This window comes from Chlorocebus sabaeus, chromosome 10 (genome assembly GCF_047675955.1).
Source record: "Chlorocebus sabaeus isolate Y175 chromosome 10, mChlSab1.0.hap1, whole genome shotgun sequence".
In the NCBI taxonomy this organism is placed as follows: Eukaryota; Metazoa; Chordata; class Mammalia; order Primates; family Cercopithecidae; genus Chlorocebus; species Chlorocebus sabaeus.
In genome coordinates, this window is record NC_132913.1 from 91,199,047 (window position 1) to 91,222,066 (window position 23,020).

The following is a 23,020-nucleotide window of genomic DNA, read 5'->3' on the forward strand; positions in this document are numbered from 1 at the left end:
CCTGCTGTTGCTGTTTAAGCAACAAGTACCTTGCTGAGCTGGGCATCTAGGCCATTATGGATCCCTGGAGTTTAGCTATTTCCTGGGTAATTTTCTGAGATCCTATTTTTGGCTGGTCTGCAGTGTGCCTTGATGTAAGTTGCTGTTTTCCGGAACTTCCTGAGGGCCTATGATATGCTACTGTAGGCAGTTCTGGGTAGAGTGGGTTTCTAGGCTGAGCGGGTTTCTGGGAGCAGCTGCAGATTCTATCTCAGTTCTTGACCTGATGTTGACATTTGAGTAAATAAAGAGCTCCCTTCGGTCAAGCTGTCACAGGCCAGCACCTGTCACTGTCTTTCGATTCTCCATTCACACAGCTGTGCTGGTAAAGCTGCCCGTTTTCCTAGTCTAAAGAAATCTTTTAAGAAAACATTATGTTCCCCACTGCAGATCACAATGTGAGGAATGTAGATAGTGTGTGTACAGGTAGTGTCTGCTTTGTATAATAATCCAGTAGATTCTTAAAGACAATGTACGTAAGTAGATTACCTTGCGTATGCCCTGTGTGTTGCTGCTGTTCCCAGGAAACAAGGGGGTAAGGCTGGCATGGGGAGAAGGGCAAAGGAGGAATGGTCCAGAAATCACATACCATTAGCTGACATTCACTGTTGAAGGGGTAGAGATGACATAGACACATAGGGTAGGTACTTCTTGCACACATATCACACATACTCGATACACATGGGCACTGTAGGTTCTTCATGGTATTTGTTCCCAGCCATACATTTGTCATTTTCATCCCACTGCTGTGTTTAGAGTTAGGGTGATAGTAAGTAAGTCCACCATCTGACAATCGCTTGAGGATAAGCATGGGAGTTGACTGCAACAGACCTTTCATTATCTTCACGTGCAATGTGAAGAACCTGAGAATCAAGACACCTTTATTACTATGGCCTCTCTACCAGCTGTGATTTGGTTTGGATGTCCAGAGGCAGAGGCTGACATTTGGAGGTTTGGCAAAGGGAGTCCGCAGGGTTGGAGTAAGTACTAAAAATGCTTCCCAGGTTATCAGCTATTTTCTACACTTATCTGGGGACAGACATTTCCTTGGTCTTACCCCTGCCCTGCTGTGATCCTGTGCTCAAGACAGCTCTAGTCTTTCATTTACAGAAAAGATGTAGAACCAAAACAATTCTTCGTTGCAGAGGGCTACCCTGTGCATTGTAGGATGTTTAGCAGCATCTCTGACCTCTACCTAGTAGATGCCAGTAGCATCCCTCCCCGTTGTGATGATCCAAAATGTTTTTAGACTTCACTAAATGTCCCCTGGGACAGGGATTAAGGGAGCTTGAGGTGTCAAGGATGAGGTTAGGAGGGCTGTCTTGGGCAACTGTATATATGGTAGTGTCATTCACTCAGATGAGAAACACTAGTAAAAAAACCCAGCATTTTGGGGAAATCTTGAATTTATTTTAGACATGTTGAGTTTACAGTGGCTTTGAGGTTTAGTCCAGAAATATAAATTTGGGTGAGTAGGTGGTAATTGAAGCTGTGAATGTGGATGAGATTGCCTAGGGAAAGAGGATACAGTAGAGAAGAAGGCCTAGGACCAAGCAGTGAAAAATTCTAACAGCTGGTTAGAGAAGGATGAGCTTGCAAAGGAGGCAGGGAAGGAGTGACAAGACAGGTAGGATAAAAACTGGGATGTCATACATGCAAAGAGAAATAGTATCACAAAAAGAAGAGAGTTATCAATAGTATAAAATGCTGCTGAGAGTTGAAGAAGGTGAGGACTTAAAACATGTTAGCTATGTTTAGTAACCTGGAGGTCAGCGTTTTTCAAACCTTTCTTTAGCACTTACTCATGCCCCTTTGACGAGGAAGGTGTGAAGTGCTCAGGCAGGAGTGTATGGAAACAAAACCAGGGCTGAAATCATTCACTTATTTATTCATTCAGGTATCATGTCATTTATGTACAGCATATCTACTTAGGTATCGGCCTGTATGCCAGGAACTAGGCACCTTTTTCATAATAGAGAATTCTGAATCCAGAAATCTGATGGCTTTCTGTTTTTAGATGTTTTCTGGGTCATTTGTAAGAAATGTAAAATTTTACTGTCACGTTGATCCAGAAATGATGCTCCTAACCCTTAGTCAAAAATTTTGCTAAGATTCATGGTGGGCAAAACGATTGCCCTTATTTCCCTCACTTCTGGTGGAAATTCATCCTGAGGGAGCCAAGCCTATGAAAGAGAGATGAGTGACAGTATTGTCTTTATAGAAATACATACTCATAAAGAAATAGGAATGTAGTAGTTGTCTAGAACTGTAAATTGCCATTAGTTTGGACTCCATCTTTACAAATTTGTGATTATTCCAGACTCTGCAGGAGCTGAAGGTCCTCTTTGGTTAATTATGGAAAAACAGCTTGTTAAGCAAATGCTAATGTAAGAAGATCCAATGTGGGCAGGCTTAACCTAGTCAAAGGAGAAAGGGCCTTCAAGTGTATTTACATATCAATAGTGGATATGTTGATTAGTATGCATTTTGAATTCAGGTCAAATGACAGCATTGAGAGTAACAGGGACGCATTTCTCTAAAATACTTTCTTTGAGATTTTTTCGAGTTCAATGTGAAGAGTCAGTAGTTGGGTGTGATTAGTCATTACTGAAGTCCAGGGTGCTCAAAAAAGGTTAGTGTTTTAGTGTCTCTGTCATTTGACAGTTAATAATATCAACAGTTGTGTCCAAAGTCTTAGAACTCCTTCCATGACATTGTCCCTCCATACTGACACTTCTCTTTTCTGCAGATGAGGAGTAAGAGGAGCAGGCTTCTGCACAGCGACTACATGAACATGACTCCTCGCCGCCCCGGGCCCACCCGCAAGCATTATCAGCCCTATGCCCCACCACGCGACTTCGCAGCCTATCGCTCCTGACACGGACGCCTATCCAGAAGCCAGCCGGCTGGCAGCCCCCATCTGCTCAATATCACTGCTCTGGATAGGAAATGACCGCCTCATCTCCAGCCGGCCACCTCAGGCCCCCGTTGGGCCACCAATGCCAATTTTTCTCGAGCGACTAGACCAAATATCAAGATCATTTTGAGACTCTGAAATGAAGTAAAAGACATCTCTTGTGGCAGGCCAAGTCTTACAGTGCCATGACCCATATTCCAACTTACCACGTATTTATTGACTTGACTGAGAAGTTAGGGTAGAAAACAAAAAGGGAGTGGATTCTGGGAGCCTCTTTCCTTTCTCACTCATCAGAACATCTCAGTCAAGCAAAGTGTGGTATCCACAGACATTTTAGTTGCAGATGAAAGGCTAGGAAATCATTCCTTTTGGTTAAATGGGTGTTTAATCTTTTGGTTAGTGAATTAAATGGGGTAAGTTAGAGTAGGGGGAGGGATAGGAAGACATATTTAAAAACCATTAAAACACTGTCTCCCACTCATGAAATGAGCCACTTAGTTCCTATTTAATGCTGTTTTCCTTTTAGTTTAGAAATATATAGACATTGTCTTTTATGAATTCTGATCATATTTAGTCATTTTGACCAAATGAGGGATTTGGTCAAATGAGAGATTCCCTCAAAGCAGTATCAGGTAAACCAACTTGCTTTCCTCACTCCCTGTCATGAGACTTCAGTGTTAATGTTCACAATATACTTTCAAAAGAATAAAATAGTTCTCCTACACCAAGAAAGAATATGTCAGGAAATAAGGTCACTTTATGTTGAAATTATTTGAGTACTATGGGACCTGGCGCAGTGGCTCATGTTTGTAATCCCAGCACTTTGGGAGGCCGAGGTGGGCAGATCATTTGAGGTCAGGACCAGCGTGGTCAAGATGGTGAAACCCCATCTGTACTAAAAATACAAAATCCAGCTGGGCCTGGTGGCAGGCACCTATAATCCCAGCTACCCAGGAGGCTGAGGCATGAGAATCACTTGAACCTGGGAGGTGAAGGTTGCAGTGAGCCAAGATTGTGCCACAGCTCTCCAGCCTGGGTGACAGAGTGAAACTCTGCCTCAAACAACAACAACAACAAAACCACAAAATTTTTTTGAGTACTATGAAGGATTATTTGTTTAACAGTTCATTCCAATCAGACCAGGTAGGAGCTTTCCTGTTTCATATGTTTCAGGGTTGCACAGTTGGTCTCTTTATTGTCGGTGTGGAGATCTAAAGTGGGTTGTGGAAAGAGTGTCCATAGGAGAAGTGAGAATACTGTGAAAAAGGGATGTTAGCATTCTTTAAAGTATGAGGATGAGTCCCAAGAAGCTTCTTCGGAAGGAAGATGAATAGAATGGAATGATGAAATTCTTGCCATGTGCTGAGGAGGTGGCCAGCATTAGGTGACAATCTTCCAGAAGGTGTCAGGCAGAAGGAGCCGTGGTGAGAGCTCCTTTACAGGGACTTTATATGGTTTAGGGCTTAGAACTCCAAAACTCTGGGCTCAGCTGCTCCTGTACCTTGGAGGTCCATTCACATGGGAAAGTATTTTGGAATGTGTCTTTTAAGAGAACATCAAAGTTCTTAAGGGACTGGGTAGGGCCTGACTCTGAAATGACTATGGATATTTTTCTGCCTACAGTTTGAGTCAACTAAAATATGCCTGGGGACCTTGAAGAATGGCCCTTCAGCAGCCCTCACCATTTGTTCATGCTTCAGTTAATTCAGGTGTTGAAGGAGCTTAGGTTTTAGAGGCACATAGACTTGGTTCAAGTCTTGTTAGTAGTTGAATAGCCTCAGGCAAGTCACTGTCCACCTAAGATGATGGTTCTTCAACTATAAAATGGAGATAATGGTCACTATATTCCTATAGTATAATCTCCATGAGGGCATGTCCCAAGTCTGTCTTTGTCTCTGCCTATCCCTGACATTTAGTAGTATGCCTGACATATTTAGCTGTTGGTATTATTGCCATTTAGATAAATTATGTATAAAAATTAAACTGGGCAATAGCCTAAGAAGGGGGGAATATTGTAACACAAATTTAAACCCACTACGCAGGGATGAGGTGCTATAATATGAGGACCTTTTAACTTCCATCATTTTACTGTTTCTTGAAATGGTTTATCTTGTAATGGAATATAGGGCACCTCCCACTTTTACGTATAGAAAGAGGTATTTTAATTTTTTTTTTTAATGTGAGGAGGAGAGGAGTAGGAATCTTGAGATTCCACATAGAAAATACTGTACTTTGGTTGACTTTAAAATGGGCTTCCATTCCATGAATTTAATCAGTCCCAAGAAGATCAAACTCAGCAGTACTTGGGTGCTGAAGAACTGTTGGATTTGCCCTGCACCTATGCCACTTGCCAGCTTCTTGGGCACACAGTTATCCAACTTATCAGATTGTATTTGAAAATGACAGAGCTGGAGAGTTTTTTGAAATGGCAGTGGCAAATAAATAAATACTTTTTTTTTAAATGGAAAGACTTGATCTATGGTAATAAATGATTTTGTTTTCTGACTGGAAAAGTAGGCCTACTAAAGATGAATCACACTTGAGATGTTTCTTACTCACTCTGCACAGAAACAAAGAAGAAATGTTATATAGGGAAATCCGTTTTCACTATTAGTATGAACCAAGAAATGGTTCAAAAACAGTGGTTGGAGCAATGCTTTTATAGTTTCAGATATGGTAGTTATGAAGAAAACAATGTCATTTGCTGCTATTATTGTAAGGGTCTTATAATTAATGGTACTCCTGTAATTTTTGATTGTGAGCTCACCTATTTGGGTTAAGCATGCCAATTTAAAGAGACCAAGTGTACATTATGTTCTATATATTCAGTGATAAAATTACTAAACTACTATATGTCTGCTTTAAATTTGTACTTTAATATTGTCTTTTAGTATTAAGAAAAATATGCTTTCAGAATAGATATGCTTCGCTTTTGCAATGAATCTGGAGAGAACTTGCTATTTAAAAGAGGTGTGGGGTAAATCCTTGTGTCAATCTCCAGTTTAGCCTTTTTTGAAAAAGCTAGAGTTTCAAATACTAATTTCACTTCAAGCAGGTTACATTTCTGGTTTGTTTGCTTGACTTCAGTCACAATTTCTTATTAGACCAATGGCTGACCTCTTTGAGCTGTCAGGTTAGGCTTACCTATGTGTTCTGTGTCATATGAGTGCTCAGAAATTTGAGAGAGATCCAACTTCAGCCTTCACCCCATCAGTCCCTCAGGTTAACAAACTGAGCCACCAGTCCTCAGGGCTATTTTAATGAGGATATTGGTGGTTAAATGGATGTCTCATCCCTTATCCCAGCCATTTGCACTGCCAGATGGGAACTATACCCGACCTGGATACTGATCCCAAAGTGCTAAAGTAAACTACATCCTGGAGATTAGAGATGGTGCCAATAATGGACCCAGAACCAGGATCTTGATTGCATAGACTTATTACTAATCCAGGTCAAAGACAGTGACATAGATTCTCTCAGACCCGGGGTGAGGGAGTCTGTGTTATCTGCAAGGCCATTTGAAGCTCAGGAAGTCTCTCTTTCCTATAGATAGATGCATACTTTCTGACATATAGGAATGTGTCAGGAATACTCAACCAGCACAGGCATGTTCCTACCTCAGGGCCTTTACATGTCCTATTTACTCTGTCTGGAATGTCCTTCTATAGATGACCTGGCTTGCCTCGTCACCCTTCAGGTCGTTGCTCAAGTGTCATCTTCTCCCCTAGTTAAACTCCCCCATACGCTGTCTGCTTTCCTTGCTTATTTTTCTCCATAGCATTTTACCATATCTTACATTAGACATTTTTCTTATTTATTTATGGTTTATAAGCTTCATGAGGCAAATAACTTTGCTTTGTTTCTTGCTGTATCTCCAGTGCCCAGAGCAGTGCCTGGTATATAATAAATATTTATTGACTGAGTGAATAAGTTTTACATGGCCTTATGTAACGGTCAGTCTAAATGTTATAACCATACTTTGAGAGGGAGAAAGCCAGTTCTATTTTCTACTTTCCTGTTAAGAAGTCCAAAAATTCATTTTATTAAAAAAACAGGAGGTAAAATATATACACAGCCAAATCTGGTGAAAGAAAATCTGATGAGTATAAGTTCATTTGTGTTTTAGAAATTTTTGTGCAGTGAGGAAAACCAATACTGTTAGAAAATTCATGCCAACTAAGCCACTGTCAGGAGTAAATTGATTTTCCATTGAAGCCCCCAAATTCCCTCTTAATGGAGTATTGGTTATGTCTTAAACATATCTTTCGTTTAAGACTTCTGAAAATGTTGTCTTTGTAGTTAAAATCCCATCCCACTAGTGACCTGCTGCTCTTTTTTCTGGGGTGATTTTACCCCCAACAAATTCTATAAATGCCTTCTCTGACTCTGATTCAAAAAGTGCTCACAAATGGAAATGCTGGGGACAGAAAATTTCAACTTCTTCACCTGTCATACTCATATCATAGCTGAACACTCTAATAGCGTGCACACACACACACACACCTATCATCTTGTGGGTAGGGGAAGGGAAAGGTGGTTGAACAACAGACACAAGAGCTGGTCTAATAATTCATGCAGCACCTTCTGTTTCCTTCGTTGAAATTTTGCTCTGAAAGTGACTCAGAGTCAATTAAATCGGTGTGCAATGAGTTCATCTCTAAACTGATTCTTTTCTTTGGTGAAATGAAGCTTATTAAACTTAATAAAGGTAATTAAACTTGAAAAAGATGAGCTTATATGTCTCTTACTACTCCAAGAAAGACTGAACTCAGCTGGTTACTCATGGATAGTTCAATAAGACAAATCAAATCAATTGGAAAGGATCAAGATGGGTTAAAAAAAAAAAAAAGTCAGCTATTAAATGAATCTGCTCAATTTGCACTCCTTTACTGTGCTAGTAAAAAACAGTGTAACCCACTTCTGTAAAAAGATTCTAGTACCTTGAAACTCAAGTTCAAAACAAAATAAAATGCAAACTTTGCTTCATCTAACACCTCCCACCACATTCTAGCTACTCAACTGGGTGAATATTGTAATTGGCCACAACCCTGAATTCACTTTTTCCCTCCAGTATGATAAAACAGATTGATTCCTTTTTTAAAGCAATACCCTTTCTTCTCTCCCATCTTGTCGGGATCAGAGATAATGGATAGGTGAGAAAAAATTAAAGAAACTTCTGGATCCATTGTAATGGGGACCTAACCATCACACTGTGCAGCAGCAAATGGGATGGTCTGGAAAGTAGACCAGAACCTTGTCTGGTAACTTTGCTTCTAATGTCTGTTTGTGTTTCCTAAACTGAAGCTTAACTCTTGCCTTTTTGACAGTAGTGCTCATAGGAAAGTTTGGGGCTGGGCATGGTCACTCATGCCTGTAATGTCAGCAATTTGAGAGGCTAATGCAGGAGGATCACTTGAGTCTAGGAGTTCAAGACCAGCTTGAGCAACATAGGGAGATCCTGTCTCTATTAAAAAAAAAAAAAAAAAATTAGCCAGACATGATGGTGCAGGCCTGTAGTCCCAGCTACTTAGGAGGCTGAGGCTGCAGTGAACTGGGATCACACCCCTTCAAGAACACATGTGAATGGTGGGGCCTCTCGGCTTTCCCTGATTTGGCATCCTAGAAGAAATATGTGCTTTCTCTTTGAAGATTCACAGGATCCTAGCACTTAGAAACCAAGGCCACTGTCCAGAGCAGAAAGTCACACACTTTCTCAGAGTGACTTTCGTTCATTTCAGTGTGTTGACACTGGGCCCAACACTTGAAAATTGCTTGAGATGATCAATTGCTTGAGGTGATCAAAGAATATATCAGCTCTTCCAAGCTGACCTCATTCTTGGTGCAACTCTCAGGACCAGAATGTGTGCTTCCCGAAGCTCATTTTCCTATCTGGTTTGCCTGTTGAAACTCTATGAAAGACCCTTGAATGCTAGGAATTTGAAGGGACAAAAAGTTGAAGAAAGGTGAATGGATTTCAGGGTGGGAGTGGACTGGATTTTACTCTCACTTCATCAGGCAGAGCTATCTCAATGATAGATTGAAACTCTTCTCTGGCTCCAAAGAACAAATCATGAGCTGGGTGGAAATGTCAGTTGAGAAGAAGAGCAGCAAACAGCTTTGTTTTCCTATAGTTGTGGTTTTACATGGTGATGATGACACACGAAGATGAAAATGTGCAGCATGAACTCCAGTTGTTATCTGAGTGAGCATCTCTGCCAACACTGAAGGATATGTGTGGGTGTCACCTGAAAACAAAGAGAGAGAGAGAGAGAGAGAGAAAGAAGAAAAGGAGGCCCTGTTTCGGAAAGAAGAGCCAGTTAATCAAAGATCAACAGTGACAAGTGGTGCTGTTTATTTCATGAGCTTTATATTTGATTTCCTTCCTTGCTAATCTCCATGTCTGAATTTAGTCTCTGTACTAAATATATTTGCATCTGGTGACTGAGGAAGGGGTGGAAAAGGTGACCTTGAATGGGCATCAGGGTAGTTACCATAGTTATTTAGTCATTTCTTCAGTCTCTTGGGCACATACTTAGCTTCCCAAGTGGGGGTTCCTGCTAACTTTTGAGAACCTGTGACATATTACATAGGGCAGACAAACTTTAGGTTTTTGTTGGGGACCCTCTTTTATCCCCAACCCTATGCAATGCTTCTTTCATTTGCTTTATGTTTCTCCTTCCTCTCTTCTACTTCATTCATTCTAGAACTAGTTAATGGGCACCTGCCCAGCACTAAGATGTGGGCTAGTTACAGGGATGTAGCATTGAGCAGCACAGATACTACCTCCACACTTCCGAAGTGTAGAATGTCTGCTTTGTATATTTCTTCAGTTTTTTTTCTTCTTTTCCTGTCCCATATATCCTGCCTCTAGGGGTAACCACTTAGTCTTGATTTTGGGACTTAGATCTTAATGTGGCTACTTGATAGCCTTTGTTGGTTTGCCTGAAATTGATTTCTTTGACATGTTCCTGTTTAACATCTCTAACTCTTTCAACGTCATAGACCAGGAATTGGCAAATTTTTTTTCTGTTAAGGGCCAGATAGTAAATATATTAGGCTTTGTGACTATACTATCTCCTATAAATAATCAGTTTTGCCATTGTAGTGTGAAAGCAGCCATAAACAATATATAAACAAATAAGCATGGCTGCATTCCAATAAACCTTTATTTATGGATATTGATATGTGAAGTTCGTGTGATTTTCATGTCATGCAATATTACTTTTCTTTTGGTTTTTTCCCCTAACCATTTATACTTGGAAAATCAATTTTTAGCTCATGGGCTGTACAAAGGCAGGTGGTGGGCTGGACACAGCTTATGGGCTACGGTTTGCTGATCCTTGACTTAGATCTAAGCCACAACCTTAGCTATAAGCTTATTTTTGAGTTCTACATTTTTAGGGCCAGAAGGAATCAGTTTGAATGTGTGTAAAGGCTTCTTGGGAGTGATGAGAGTCAAGTATCTCTTTTGAAAGAAGGACATGGATCAATAAAGAAGAAGGAAGAGCTTTCATCTAAGGGAAGCTATTTGAGGTAGAAGAAATGGGAAGTTATAAGCAAAGGGAATGAGAAGCTGTTTCAGGATGACAGAGTCTTCTCTATATTATTATTATTATTAATTTTGACAGAGTCTTGCTCTGTCACCCAGGCTGGAATACAGTAGCATGATCTCAGCTCACTGCATCCTCTGCCTCTCGGGTTCAAGCGATTCTCATGCCTCAGTCTCCCGAGTAGCTGGGACAACAGGCCCATGCCACCACTCCCGGCTAATTCTTTTATTTTTTATTTTTATTTTTATTTTTTAGTAGAGATGAGGTTTCACCATGTTGGCCAGGTTGGTCTCAAACTCCTGGCCTCAAGTGATCCGCCCACCTCGGCCCCCCAAAGTGCTGGGATTACAGGCATGAGCCACTGTGCCCAGCCTATATTATTGATGAAAGCCTAAACGTCTTGGGAACTGTTGTTACTCTTTTCTCAAGTCCTTTCTACTCTTTTCCTTCTTTTCTAGGCATCACATCCTTATAATCTCCAAGGAAACAATTTTTTTTTTCTTTTTCTTTTTCTTTTCTTCTTTGTTTTTTTAGACAAGAGTCTTGCTCTGTTGCCCAGGCTGAAGTGCAGTGGTGCGATCTCGACTCACTGCAAGCTCTGCCTCTCGGGTTCACGCCATTCTCCTGCCTCAGCCTTCCAAGTAGCTGGGACTACAGGCGCCCACCACCACACCTGGCGAATTTTCTGTATTTTTAATAGAGACAGGGTTTCACCGTGTTAGCCAGGATGGTCTCGATCTCCTGACCTCATGATCCACCTGCCTCGGCCTCCCAAAGTGCTGGGATTACAGGCATGAGCCACTGTGCCTGGCCAGGAAAAAAATTTCTATGCACAGAAGGGAAGGGGCAGGAAATGGTCTGTGTCGGATGTGATGAACCGGCTTGACTTCCCTGCTAATTCTTCCCTACATAGTATAACCAAATCCAACTCGGGATGGGTAGAGAAGAGATCAGAAGCAGCTCTCTCTGAATTGGCCTCCTACTTTCTACCTATCTCATTTTCTCAATCTGTACTTGGCCGCCATTTGTGGGTGGCCAAAAGTAACACCTCATGAATCTACATTAAGGCTCAGCATTTCACAAGCAGCTGATGAAATCAGTATTACTCAGATCAGAAAGGCACCGACCTAACCCTTACCATCCCTTGCCCCCATTCCTCACTCTGGTCTTGTTATACCCAAGGTACAAATCGTTCCTGGAAGCAGCCCAGAATATGGGGGCACTCTAAGTCATACACCTATTCACACCATCTGGGCAATTTAAAAATAGGGCCAAAGGGAGCATTTAGCCTGGTCTGTCCAGCCGAGATCAGGAAATTGCCTCTAAAAGGTCGGATGATTAAGATTATTGTGCCAACAGTCTAGGATGTCAGTAATGAAAAAAACTTCTGGCAGAATGAATTCTCCTGACTTTACACATGGTGTTCCAGTTCCAAGTTGGGGTGAACAGCTTCGGGAAATCCCAAGATTTTTCTACTCCAGAAAATAGTACTACTACGTACATTTATGCATTGTGTGCCTTGCACAAAGGCCCCTAGTGAAGGGAATGGAGGGGGCTGAAATCTAGTCAAGCTCCCCTTATCAAGCTTTGCACCTGCTTAATGAAGAGAGGGTGCCTTCTCTAATGCCCTCATGTATAGGCTGTTGAGGCCCTGCTAGAATGCTAACCTTTCTGCCACTTGGTTACTGAGCTTTGTAGAAGCTATATCCCCATTCTCAAAGCAGGAATTTTCTAGGATGAGTAATAGTTAAAACAAAATAAAACTACCCCTTCCCCCACAAAATGGAATGGTTCTAAATATCACAAAAATTTATCTCCTCGGTCCCTTCTTTAGTCTTTCCTTCATCTTAGCTCTGCATGCTTTAATTTAGTTGGTTGGTTTTTCTTGACTTACATTGGTTGGGTTTGTCTTTGGGGAGTAATGAGGAGAAGAAACTTCCTAGTTCATGTCCTAGTTAGGCTCTTAGAAGAAAAACAAAAAATGTTTTTGTGACCTGAAGAATACCAGGTGATATGGCTTGGATATTTGTCCTCTCCAAATCTCATTTTGAAATTTGATCCCCAGTGTTGGAGATGGGGTCTAGTGGGAGGTGTTTGGGTCATTGGGGCGGATCCCTCATGAATGACTTGGTGCCATTCTTATGGGATTCAGTGAGTTCTTGCTGTTAGTTTCCGGGAGATCTGGTTGTCAAAAAGAGTCTGGCATCTTATTCAGTGCCTCCCTTCTCCCCTGACTATTCTCTCCCTTTCTCACTCTCTCTTTCTCTGTCTCACTTCCTGCCATGTGATCTTTACACACCAGCTCCCCCTCCCCCTTCTGCCATGACTGGAAGCTTCCTGAAGTCCGTGACAGAAGCAGAATAGAGTGCTATACTTCTTGTACAGCCTGCAGAACTATGTTCCAAATAAACCTCTTTTTGTTATAAATTACCCAGTCTCAGGTATTCCTTTATAGCAATGCAAATGGACTAAGACACTGGGCTTGGGGTTAATTTTGGGGATGTACCTAGAACCCTTCAGTTAATGTAGTCTACTCTTATTTCCTAGTTATCAGTACATGAGGGGGCCAGACTAAAGAACCTCAGAGCTCATTCCTATAATTGTTTTTATACTCCTTATTATAACTCTCCTAGAATTATCTTCCCATCATGAATACCATTGTTTTGGGTTTCTCCACTATCACATTTCTAAGTCTTACACGTATAAACATTTTATGTTTGAGATTTGTCAATCAGGATTATTTGAATAAATCTATAATTCTCTACAACTGTTAAGTTTACTAATTTACCAAAATTGTTTCCATCACTTTTTCTTGAGAAAATAATGAATTCTAAAGTTTAGTTTAAAGTTAAAATAATGAATTTTAAATTATTACATCATTTTTTAAAGCTTGACAGTTTTCAAATAAATTTTTTATACATTATTGAAGTCTTCATAGTAAACTACATCTTGGATGTGATGGGTGCTCAGAATATCTTAATGAGTGAATCAATGGATGGATGGATAAATGAATGACTATCTTTCTTTGATAAATATCTGCAAGCTATTTTGGTTTTTGCAAATTAGATGAAACAGGTATTATGAAAAGACTTGGGAAAATTGAGGACAAATTAGTTTAGATACTATGAAAAGACTTGGGAAATTCGTATTTTTTAAAATTGTTGAAATGTATTCATTAATATGCATTTTAAGACATTGTTTAGACATTCAGAAGCAAAAACTATTTATCCTTCCTTGGCAACAAACAGAACTCTAATAGTATTCAGTTATCTACCCTCCGTGTGCTTCTGGGGAGTTCCAGGGAGAGGATAAGGATTAGTTTAAGCCAGAATGGTAGTCCTAGCCTTCTCATCAGTGATTGGTTTAGGCATGGACACATGATTAAATTCTGACCAGTAGCCTAATGGGCCTTTGACAAAGTTTCTTTTGGCTTTTTTTTTTTTTTTTTTTTTGAGACAGTCTCACTCTGTTACCCAGGCTGGAGTGCAGTGGTGCCATCTTGGCTCACTGCAACCTCCAGCTTCCTGGGTTCAAGCAATCCTTCTGCCTCAGCCTCTTGAGTAGCTGGGACTACAGGCATGCACCACCATGCCTGGCTAATTTTTGTATTTTTAGTAGAGACAGGGTTTCACCATGTTGGTCAGGCTGGTCCCTAACTCCTGACCTCAAGTGATCCACTTGCCTCGGCCTCCCAAAGTGCTGGGATTACAGGTGTGAGCCACCGTGCTCACCCTCTCCTTGCTCTTTAAAAAGAGATGTTTGGAAATAAACAGTTTCCTTTCTGCTATAGAATGTTGTGTCTGCAAGCAGCATCTGATATAGCCTCTTTGGGACCAGGAGAGGAACTGACCTGAGAACATGCTGAGGCAGGTAGAGCAGAAAGAGGGGAGGAACCTGGATCTTGGTGACATTACTGAGCTGCAGATTGATCCGACTTGAAACTATCCTTCCTTCCAGTTCTTGTCATGCGAGACAATAAATAACTTTATTGTTTAAGCCCTTTTGGGTTGGATTTTCTATTGCGTGAAGTTTAAAGCATTCTGATAACTTCATGTTTATTGATGTGTATAAATACTAATAGATTCTATTATTTGGGAATACAAGGAACTTGACTCAATAGTATCTTGTTCTATTGACATGTTCAATTTTTAATCACTGATAGCCCTGAATAACTAAATGTTATTACCACATTTAGGACAATATCCACGTCCACTGACATACGAAATTTGGGCAAGTTGCTTCCTTGGGAAGCATTATAAGTCACAGAACAGCAGAGGACACAAAGACCCCCACAAGAGATCATTAAGATTTTCTCCTTCCCTTCTTTTTGTCATCGGCATTGCTGAGAAGGAGCACCTCCAGGAAGGAACCAAATTATTTGTATTTTTTGTTTGTTTGTTTTTAGTTTTGAGACCCGGTCTCACTCTGTCACCCAGGCTAGAGTGCAGTGGTACAGCAGCTCACTGCAACCTCTGCCTCCCAGGTTCAAGCAATTCTTCTGTGTTAGCCTCCTGAGTAGCTGGGATTGCAGGTGCCCGCCACCATGCCCAGCTAATTTTTTTATGTTTTCAGTAGAGACGGGGTTTCACCATGTGGCCAGGCTGGCCTTGAACTCCTGACCTCAAGTGATCTGCCCACCTCAGCCTTCCAAAGTGTTGAGTTTACAGGCATGAGCCACCAAGCCTGGTCAATATTTGTATTTTGAATTAAAGTATGTATGTGAAAAATGAAAACACTGGCTTACTTCCTGATAATATAAAATACAACATATTAGTAAAATCTTCCATGATTCTCCTAGTTCAGTGATCTCTTTCTACCCCTGCGTTACCTAATGCTGGCCTAAACTCCAGGGGCCTGTGGAGGAGACTGGTTTTTGTAGATGTAAAATAATATTTTAGGCCTGGTGTGGTGGCTCATGCCTGTAATCCCAGCACTTTGGGGGGCCGAGGTGGGCAGATCACGAGGTCAGGAGATGGAGGCCAAAACGGTGAAACCCCTTCTCTACTAAAAATACAAAAATTAGCTAGGCGTGGTGGTACATGCCTGTAAACCCAGCTACTTGGGAGGCTGAGGCAGGCAGGCAGAGGCGGAGATTGCAGTGAGCCGAGATCGCACCACTGCACTCCAATCTGGAGACAAAGGGAGGCTCTGTTTCAAAAAAAAAATTTTTTTTTTTTTTTAAATATGTCATGTTTAGGCCGGGTGTGGTGGCTCACGTTTGTAATCCCAGCACTTTGGGAGGCCAAGGCGGGCAGATCACGACGTCAGGAGATCGAGACCATCCTGGATAACACAGTGAAGCCCCGTCTCTACTAAAAATACAAAAATATTAGCCGGGCATGGTGGCGGGCACCTGTAGTCCCAGCTACTCGGGAGGCTGAGGCAGGAGAATGGCGTGAACCCGGGAGGCGGAGCTTGCAGTGAGCCGAGATCGCGCCACCGCACTCCAGCCTGGGCGACAGAGCGAGACTCCGTCTCAAAAAAAAAAAAAGAAAAAAAAAAAATTCAAAGTATACTTATATTTAAAATTTTCTTCTAATGAAATGTTATCATAAGACCAAAGTAGATGTACTGGACCTGGATCTTCATCCTTTCAGTCTCTCCTTGATTTTGGCAGTGGCACCTCAGGCAACATTGATCTTCTCTGGGGGTCCTGGGATAACACATTAGCTTCTAGAATGGCTTGGGGATTTCCTGCTTGTGTCCTATAAAAAGGACACAAATTGGCCACACATGTGTTCAGTCTAGTAATGGGCACTGAGAAGGACAGAAGGAGATTTGACATAGTTTTGACCTTAGCGATTTACTACGTGGTTGGGGAAATAACTGATCGTAAAGGTAGTATATACGAAGATCTAACTAAGTGATACACAATTCCAGTTCAGAGGTGAAAGACTATTGTGGACTGGAATTCCAATCTGGCCCTGAAAAGCAATACACAGCTTTTCAAACTTGTGGGAAATAGAATAGCTTTGAGAACAAGTACTTGCATTTTTAATTTTTAGAAATACTGCCAATTTGCTTTGCACAGAGGTTACAATGATACACACTCCCACCAGTCACGTATGAGACAGCCTTTTACCCTATTTATTCTCATTAACACAGTGTAATCAACGTGTTTGATCTTTGCCAATTTGATAGTTTGAAATGATATTTTATCATTGAGTTGATTTGCATTTCATTTTTATGAATCAAATTCATCATATTTTCATTTCTCATAAGAGTCATTTTTATTTTTTTCTGTGAACTGTCTACTCATATCCTCTATCTGTTTTTTTCCAGTTGTATTGTCAGCTTTTTAATGTAGAATCACTTCAAAGAAACTATTCCTTTGCTTGTAACTCCTTCATTTTAGAGATGAATAGATGTAAGATGTAAGCTTATTGTTTCTTTGTTTATTCATCAGCATTTATTAAGTATCCATTCCATGCCAGGCACTGCACTTGTCACAGGAGTTAGATATAGATCCTGTCCTCAAGAAGCTAAGCTCCCAGGCTATGGGAGACAAAGCTTTTCACATGGTTTTCAGGTCTATGATAGAGCTCTACATAGTGAATTATTGTGGCTCAAAGGTGGGGGCATCACCTAACTGTGCAAGGAGTTGGGGAGGCTCAGGAAAGTATTTGTAGATGAGAGCAGCTGAATCTTAAAGAACAAGGGAGTCTTAGGCAAGTGATGAAGAAGGGAATTACGTTTCAGGTAGAGAGACTAACTTGTGCAAAAGCACAAGCACGATGCCTTTGAGGAGTTCAATGTGTGAATTCCGGATGGCTGGAGAGTAGGTTAAGTACAAGAGAATATAAGAGATGAGACCACCTGTATTAAGACAAACTCTTTATTCCGAAGAAGTTGGGGCTTATCCCAAGGGCAAGGGGAAGCTAATACAATATATAATTTTAAAAATTTGCTTTAAAATTATTATTTGTAATATATAACCAATAATTTTACATTGCAGAAAGCTACAAAATGAAAACTAAATGTCTTCCTCCTCTTTGTCCCCTGTCCCACATTTCTATTTTTCAGAGGTTACCATTTTTAACAGTTTCCATTTACCTCCATAACTCTCAATATGTTTATATCCCTGTTTCTTGATTTGTCAAACCGAACAGTATTTACAGACTCTCCACTATGAAGATGAAGAATTCAGCTCACTTCTACTAACTTCTACCCTTCCAATTTTTTGGAAGGTTTTAAGCACAAGAGGGACCTGATTAAATTTGCATTTTGGAAAGATTATTTTGCTAGCAATGTGAGGAGTGGTTCAACAGCTGTTGCAGTAAATCAAAGAAGAACATGAGTTGGAGGGATGCATTAGTGGAAGGTACTTAGAGGACAGAAAGGTGAGGACCACTGGCAGACTAGAAGATAGGGGGAAGGAGAAGGTCACTCCTTGGTTTTATTTATTTATTTATTTTTTGGAGATGGAATCTTGCTCTGTCACCCAGGCTGGAGTGCAGTGGCACAATCTCAGCTCACTGCAACCTCCACCTCCTGGGTTAAAGCAATTCTCCTGCCTCAGCCTCCTAAGTAACTGGGATTACAGGTGGATGTCACCATGTCCAGCTAATTTTTGTATTTTTAGTAAAGATGGGTTTCACCATGTTGGCTGGGCTGGTCTTGAACTCCTGACCTCAGGTGATCCACCTGCCTCAGCCTCCCAAAGTGCTGGGATAACAGGCGTGAACCACTGTAGCCAGCCACTCCCTGGTTTTAGACTGGTGCAGGTGGTACTTACACTCTCTAAGCTAGAGATGCAGGAGGAGAAATTAATTTTAGTAGGGGGCATGATGGTGAATTTCACTTTGGACACGTTGAATTTGACATGTTTGTGAGAATCCAGGTGGAGATGCCTTATGATGCAGCTGTACAACTAATAGAGTTGTGGCACTCAGGAGTGAGCAGAGGCTAGAGAGATAGATCTATGAGCCAGTCCTCAATGTATAGTTTATTCATTTTCTCATTCATTTAATAAATATTTATTGAATACCATCTATGAGCTACATGCTGGGTATAAAATGATGAGAGAAGAAATAAATTTCCTCACCTCATGGAGCTTTTAAGCTGGCAGAGGAGACAGACATTAACACAGAAACTCACAAATACATATGCAATTATGGACTGTGGTAGGTGCTACAAAAAAGAATATAGGCTTATGTGAAAGAATAACAGCATGCACCAAATTTAGACTGGGGCCTGGGAGGGAAATAGATGGGCAGGCAAAGTTTCTTTATACCTAGATCTGCCAGGTGCAGAAGGGTTAAAGAAGCCATGTGCAGAGGACATTTTGAAGTGGAGGTCATGGTCAGGACCAGCCATAATCTTTGTGGAGCTTAGGATAAAGTCCAATCAACGGAGACCCACTAAATATCTAGACATCATCAATCAAGAGAGCTAAGTGTGATTCCATATGTTCTATCCCCCTATTTTGACAAATATGTCTTTATGATGACAAATAAAAAACTACACGTAAAGTAAAACTGAAAGTTGGCAAAATATCAATGACAATTGAATTTAGTTATTATCACACATAGTTATTATCACACACGTCCGGGTCTTCTGTTAATGGGTTGAGATGATTGTATGAGCAATAAAATTAAGACAGATACAATATTCAGTTTCTTGAACTGGGTGCTGATTACTATTCACTCTGCAAATTTTCTGAGCTGTATATGTATGACTTGTGTACTTTTCTGTATTTACTATTTCATAGCAGAAGATTTAAAGGATTTATCAAATATTTATGTCATAACATTTACTTATTTATTTATCTATTTTTTTGAGACAGAATTTCTTTCTTTCTTTTTTTTTTTTTTTTTTTGAGATGGAGTCTCGCTCTGTTGCCCAGCCTGGAGTGCAGTGGCGTGATCTCGGCTCACTGCAAGCTCCGTCTCCCGGGTTCATGCCATTCTCCTGCCTCAGCCTCCCGAGTAGCTGGGACTATAGGTGCCCGCTACCATGCGTGGCTAATTTTTTTGTATTTTCAGTAGAAACAAGGTTTCACCATGTTAGCTAGGATGATCTCGATCTCCTGACCTCGTGATCCACCTGCCTCGGCCTCCCAAAGTGCTGAGATTACAAGTGTGAGCCACCACACTCAGCCTTGAGACAGAATTTCACTCTTGTTGACCAGGCTGGAGTGCAGTGGCATGATCTCGGGTCCCTGCAATCTCTGCCTTTCAGGTTCTAGCAATTATCCTGCCTCAGCCTCCGGAATAGCTAGGATTACAGGCACTTGCCACCATGCCCATCTAGTTTTGTATTTTTTTAGTAAAGACAGGGTTTTGCTGTGTTGACCAGGCTGGTCTTGAACTCCTGACCTCAGGTGATCCACCTGCCCGCCTCGGCCTCCCAAAGTGCTGAGATTACAGGCATGAGCCACTGTGCCTGGCCCATAAAATTTATTTTTCTTGCCTTTATTTCAGTATAAATAACACAGTCTAATCAGGATTTTTCCATATAATTTGTGCATTATTGACTTAATACTATTATAAATTAAACAAGTTTTCTTTTTTCGTTGTAGTTGTTAGTCTCAATTGAGATTGTGCCTTTATCTCAAACAACCAGAAAATAGTCTCTAGAGAAATTAGTTTCAGGATTATTTATAGGTGAATCTTTTCCTTCATATCCTTGCAAATGGTTTTGTGTTTTGTTCTAATTTCTTTATGTTTTGTTGAAATGCTACTTTAGTTTCAGTTTTTAACATGTATTTTTTATGCAGAAAACTCATTCGCTCTAAAATAAAAATTAAATTTCTTTTTAAAATAAAATATTCACATTTAGATTTGTTTCTTTTTGTAATAGTAAATGGTAACAATTCATATCAAATAACTAGAGCTAGAACTAATACAGAAGTCATTTCATTTTCTGACAAAGACTACAATTTGTTCTTTGAGGATCTTCTGTTGTTTTACTTATCTTTGCTAATGCATTCTATAGCTTATTTAAGTTAAATCTTAATTGCTTTAATAGTGTTTGTTGGCATTCCCATCTATCTTAGTCAGTCTGGACTGCCATAACAAATTACCATAAGCTAGTTGCTTAAACAACAGAGATTTATTTCTCACAGTTCTGGAGGCTGGGAAGTCCAAGATTCAGTGTCTAGTGAGGGCCTGCTTCCTGGTTTGCAGATGGTCATCTTGTGGTACCATTATAGGGTATGAAATAGAGAGAGGAAGCAAGCTCTTTTGAGTCTCTTCTTAGAAGAGCACTAATTTCATCATGAGAGCCTCACCCAAATGACCTACCTACCTCCTAAAGTCCTCACCTCCTAATAGCACTCCATTGGGGGTTAGGGTTTCAACATATGAATTCTGTGGGACACAAACATGTGGTCTGTAACAGTCATGTTTTCAAAAGCAATTGTAAGGTCAAATTTGAATCTTTCATCAAGATTTCTATCTGTTGGCAGATTCATAAAATATTGTGTGTAATCTTTGAATTTTTCTAAAGAACATTGTCATTATCAGCATATTTGAAGTCATGTCTCCTAGTGCCAAATACAAATGATGAGTCATATGTGCCTTCTGTATTTTTAGGCCAAAATTCTGACTTATGTACATTGTTATGTACATTCTTTCCAACCATGGTATTGCCATTCTCATAGGCTTTCCTTTGATAATTAAAAAACAAAACAAAACAACATTAAAAGGCCAGGCATGGTGGCTCATGCCTGTAATCCCAGCACTTTGGGAGACCAATGCAGGTGGATCACCTGAGGTCAGGAGTTCAAGACCAGCCTGGCCAACATGGTGAAACTCCATCTCTACTAAAAATACAAAAATTAACTGGGCGTGGTGGCACGCGCCTGTATTCCTAGCTACTTGGGAGAGTGATCGAATAGAAAAAAGCGTATCATTTCTCTCAGCTTCAGCCTGAAAAGTCTCGGGGAACTATTTTGACTTGTTCACCTTACATCAAATGTCAATGGGGAGGAGTCTTTTATGGAAGAAGGGGAGAAGCCTACAGACATGATTTCTGGAAAAATAATTGTCTGCTGAGCTGCTGCCCCATTTTTATCTAAGACAGGTCTAAGAAATGTCTAGTTCTTCATAAGAAAATAAGAAAATGGAGGTTTTGGAGTGTCACACTGTTTCACTCACTGGCAAGTTTTCATGAATCCGGCTCCACGTTTTTTTTCCTTGTGCGTATATTCTGGGCTTGTTCCTATTATATATCTGAGTCACCACTAAATTCAATTGTTCATAACCTTTTGATGGAAAATGGACCCTTTCGGGAATATTTTAAAAGTTATGGAACTTCTTCCAGGGAAAAAAACATATAAACATAATTTTTTTCTATTGTTTTGTGGTATTTATTTATTATTATTATTTTTTTGAGATGAGTTTTGGTCTTGTTGCCCAGGCTGAAGTGCAATGGTGCGACCTCGGCTCATTGAAACCTCTGCCTCCCTGGTTCAAGCAATTCTCCTGCCTCAGCCTCCTGAGTAGCTGGGATTACCGGCCACTATGCCTGGCTAATTTTTGCATTTTCAGTAGAGACAGGGTTTCGCCATGTTAGCCAGGCTGGTCTTGAACTCCTGACCTCAGGTGATCCACCTGCCTTGGCTTCCCAAAGTGCTGGGATTACAGGTAGGAACCACTGCACCTGGCCTGTTTCATGGTATTTATAAAAATTCTTAAACTCATGGAATATTCCTGAACAAGCTCATGCATAGGTCACCTTTTTTTTTTTTTTTTTCCTGAGATGGAGTCTCACTCACTCTGTCACCCAGGCTGGAGTGCAGTGGTGCAATCTCAGCTCACTGCAACCTCCAACTCTGGGTTCAAGCTATTCTCCTGCCTCAACCTCCTGAGTGGCTGGGATTACAGGCATGAGCCACCGTGCCCAGGGATGGTCATATTTTTTAAGAAGGAAAATTGTGTGTCATTATGATGTTGTGAATTTGGACATCTTAACAGATATCAAGAGATTTACCTTTGGTTGCTCTAGGAATGTGTATTTTTAAAAATAATTTTATTTATTTATTTTTATGGGTACATAGGTGTATACATTTATGGGGTACATGAGGTATTTTAATATAGACATGCAATGTGTAATAATCACATCAGGGTAAATTGGGTATCTATCACCTTAAGCATTTATCCTTTCTCTGCATTATAAACATTTCAATTATACTCTTTCAGTTATTATAAAATGTACAATAAGTTATTGTCGACTGTAGTCATCTTGTGCTATCAAACCCTTGCTCTTACTCATTCTATCTAATTATATTTTTATTTCCATTAACCATCTCCAATTCATCCCTCTACCCCATACCCTTCCCAGCATCGTTCTATTCTCTACCTCCATGAGTTCAACTGTTTTAATTTTTAGCTCCTACAAATGAGTGAGAAGGTGTGAGGTTTGTCTTTCTGTGCCTGGCTTATTTCACTTAACATGATGTCATCCAGTTCCATCCATGTTGTTGCAAATGACTGGATCTTACTCTTTTGTATGGTTGAATAGTACTCCATTGTGTATATGTACCACATTTTCTTTATATATTTATCTGTTG

At 40.5% G+C, this 23,020-nt stretch overlaps 1 protein-coding gene across 2 annotated transcripts in view; it reads left to right on the top strand.

The window, feature by feature from the left end:
• Nucleotides 1-6,409, top strand: part of CD28 (CD28 molecule) — a 32,188-nt gene extending 25,779 nt beyond the window's left edge. For both annotated transcript variants that reach the window (XM_007965942.3, XM_007965941.3), the window contains exon 4: nucleotides 2,789-6,409. In XM_007965942.3, coding sequence (XP_007964133.1) covers nucleotides 2,789-2,917 — 129 coding nt within the window. In that variant the 3' untranslated portion in view covers nucleotides 2,918-6,409. The remainder of the gene's footprint in view (nucleotides 1-2,788) is intronic.
• Nucleotides 6,410-23,020: the final 16,611 nt, after the last annotated feature.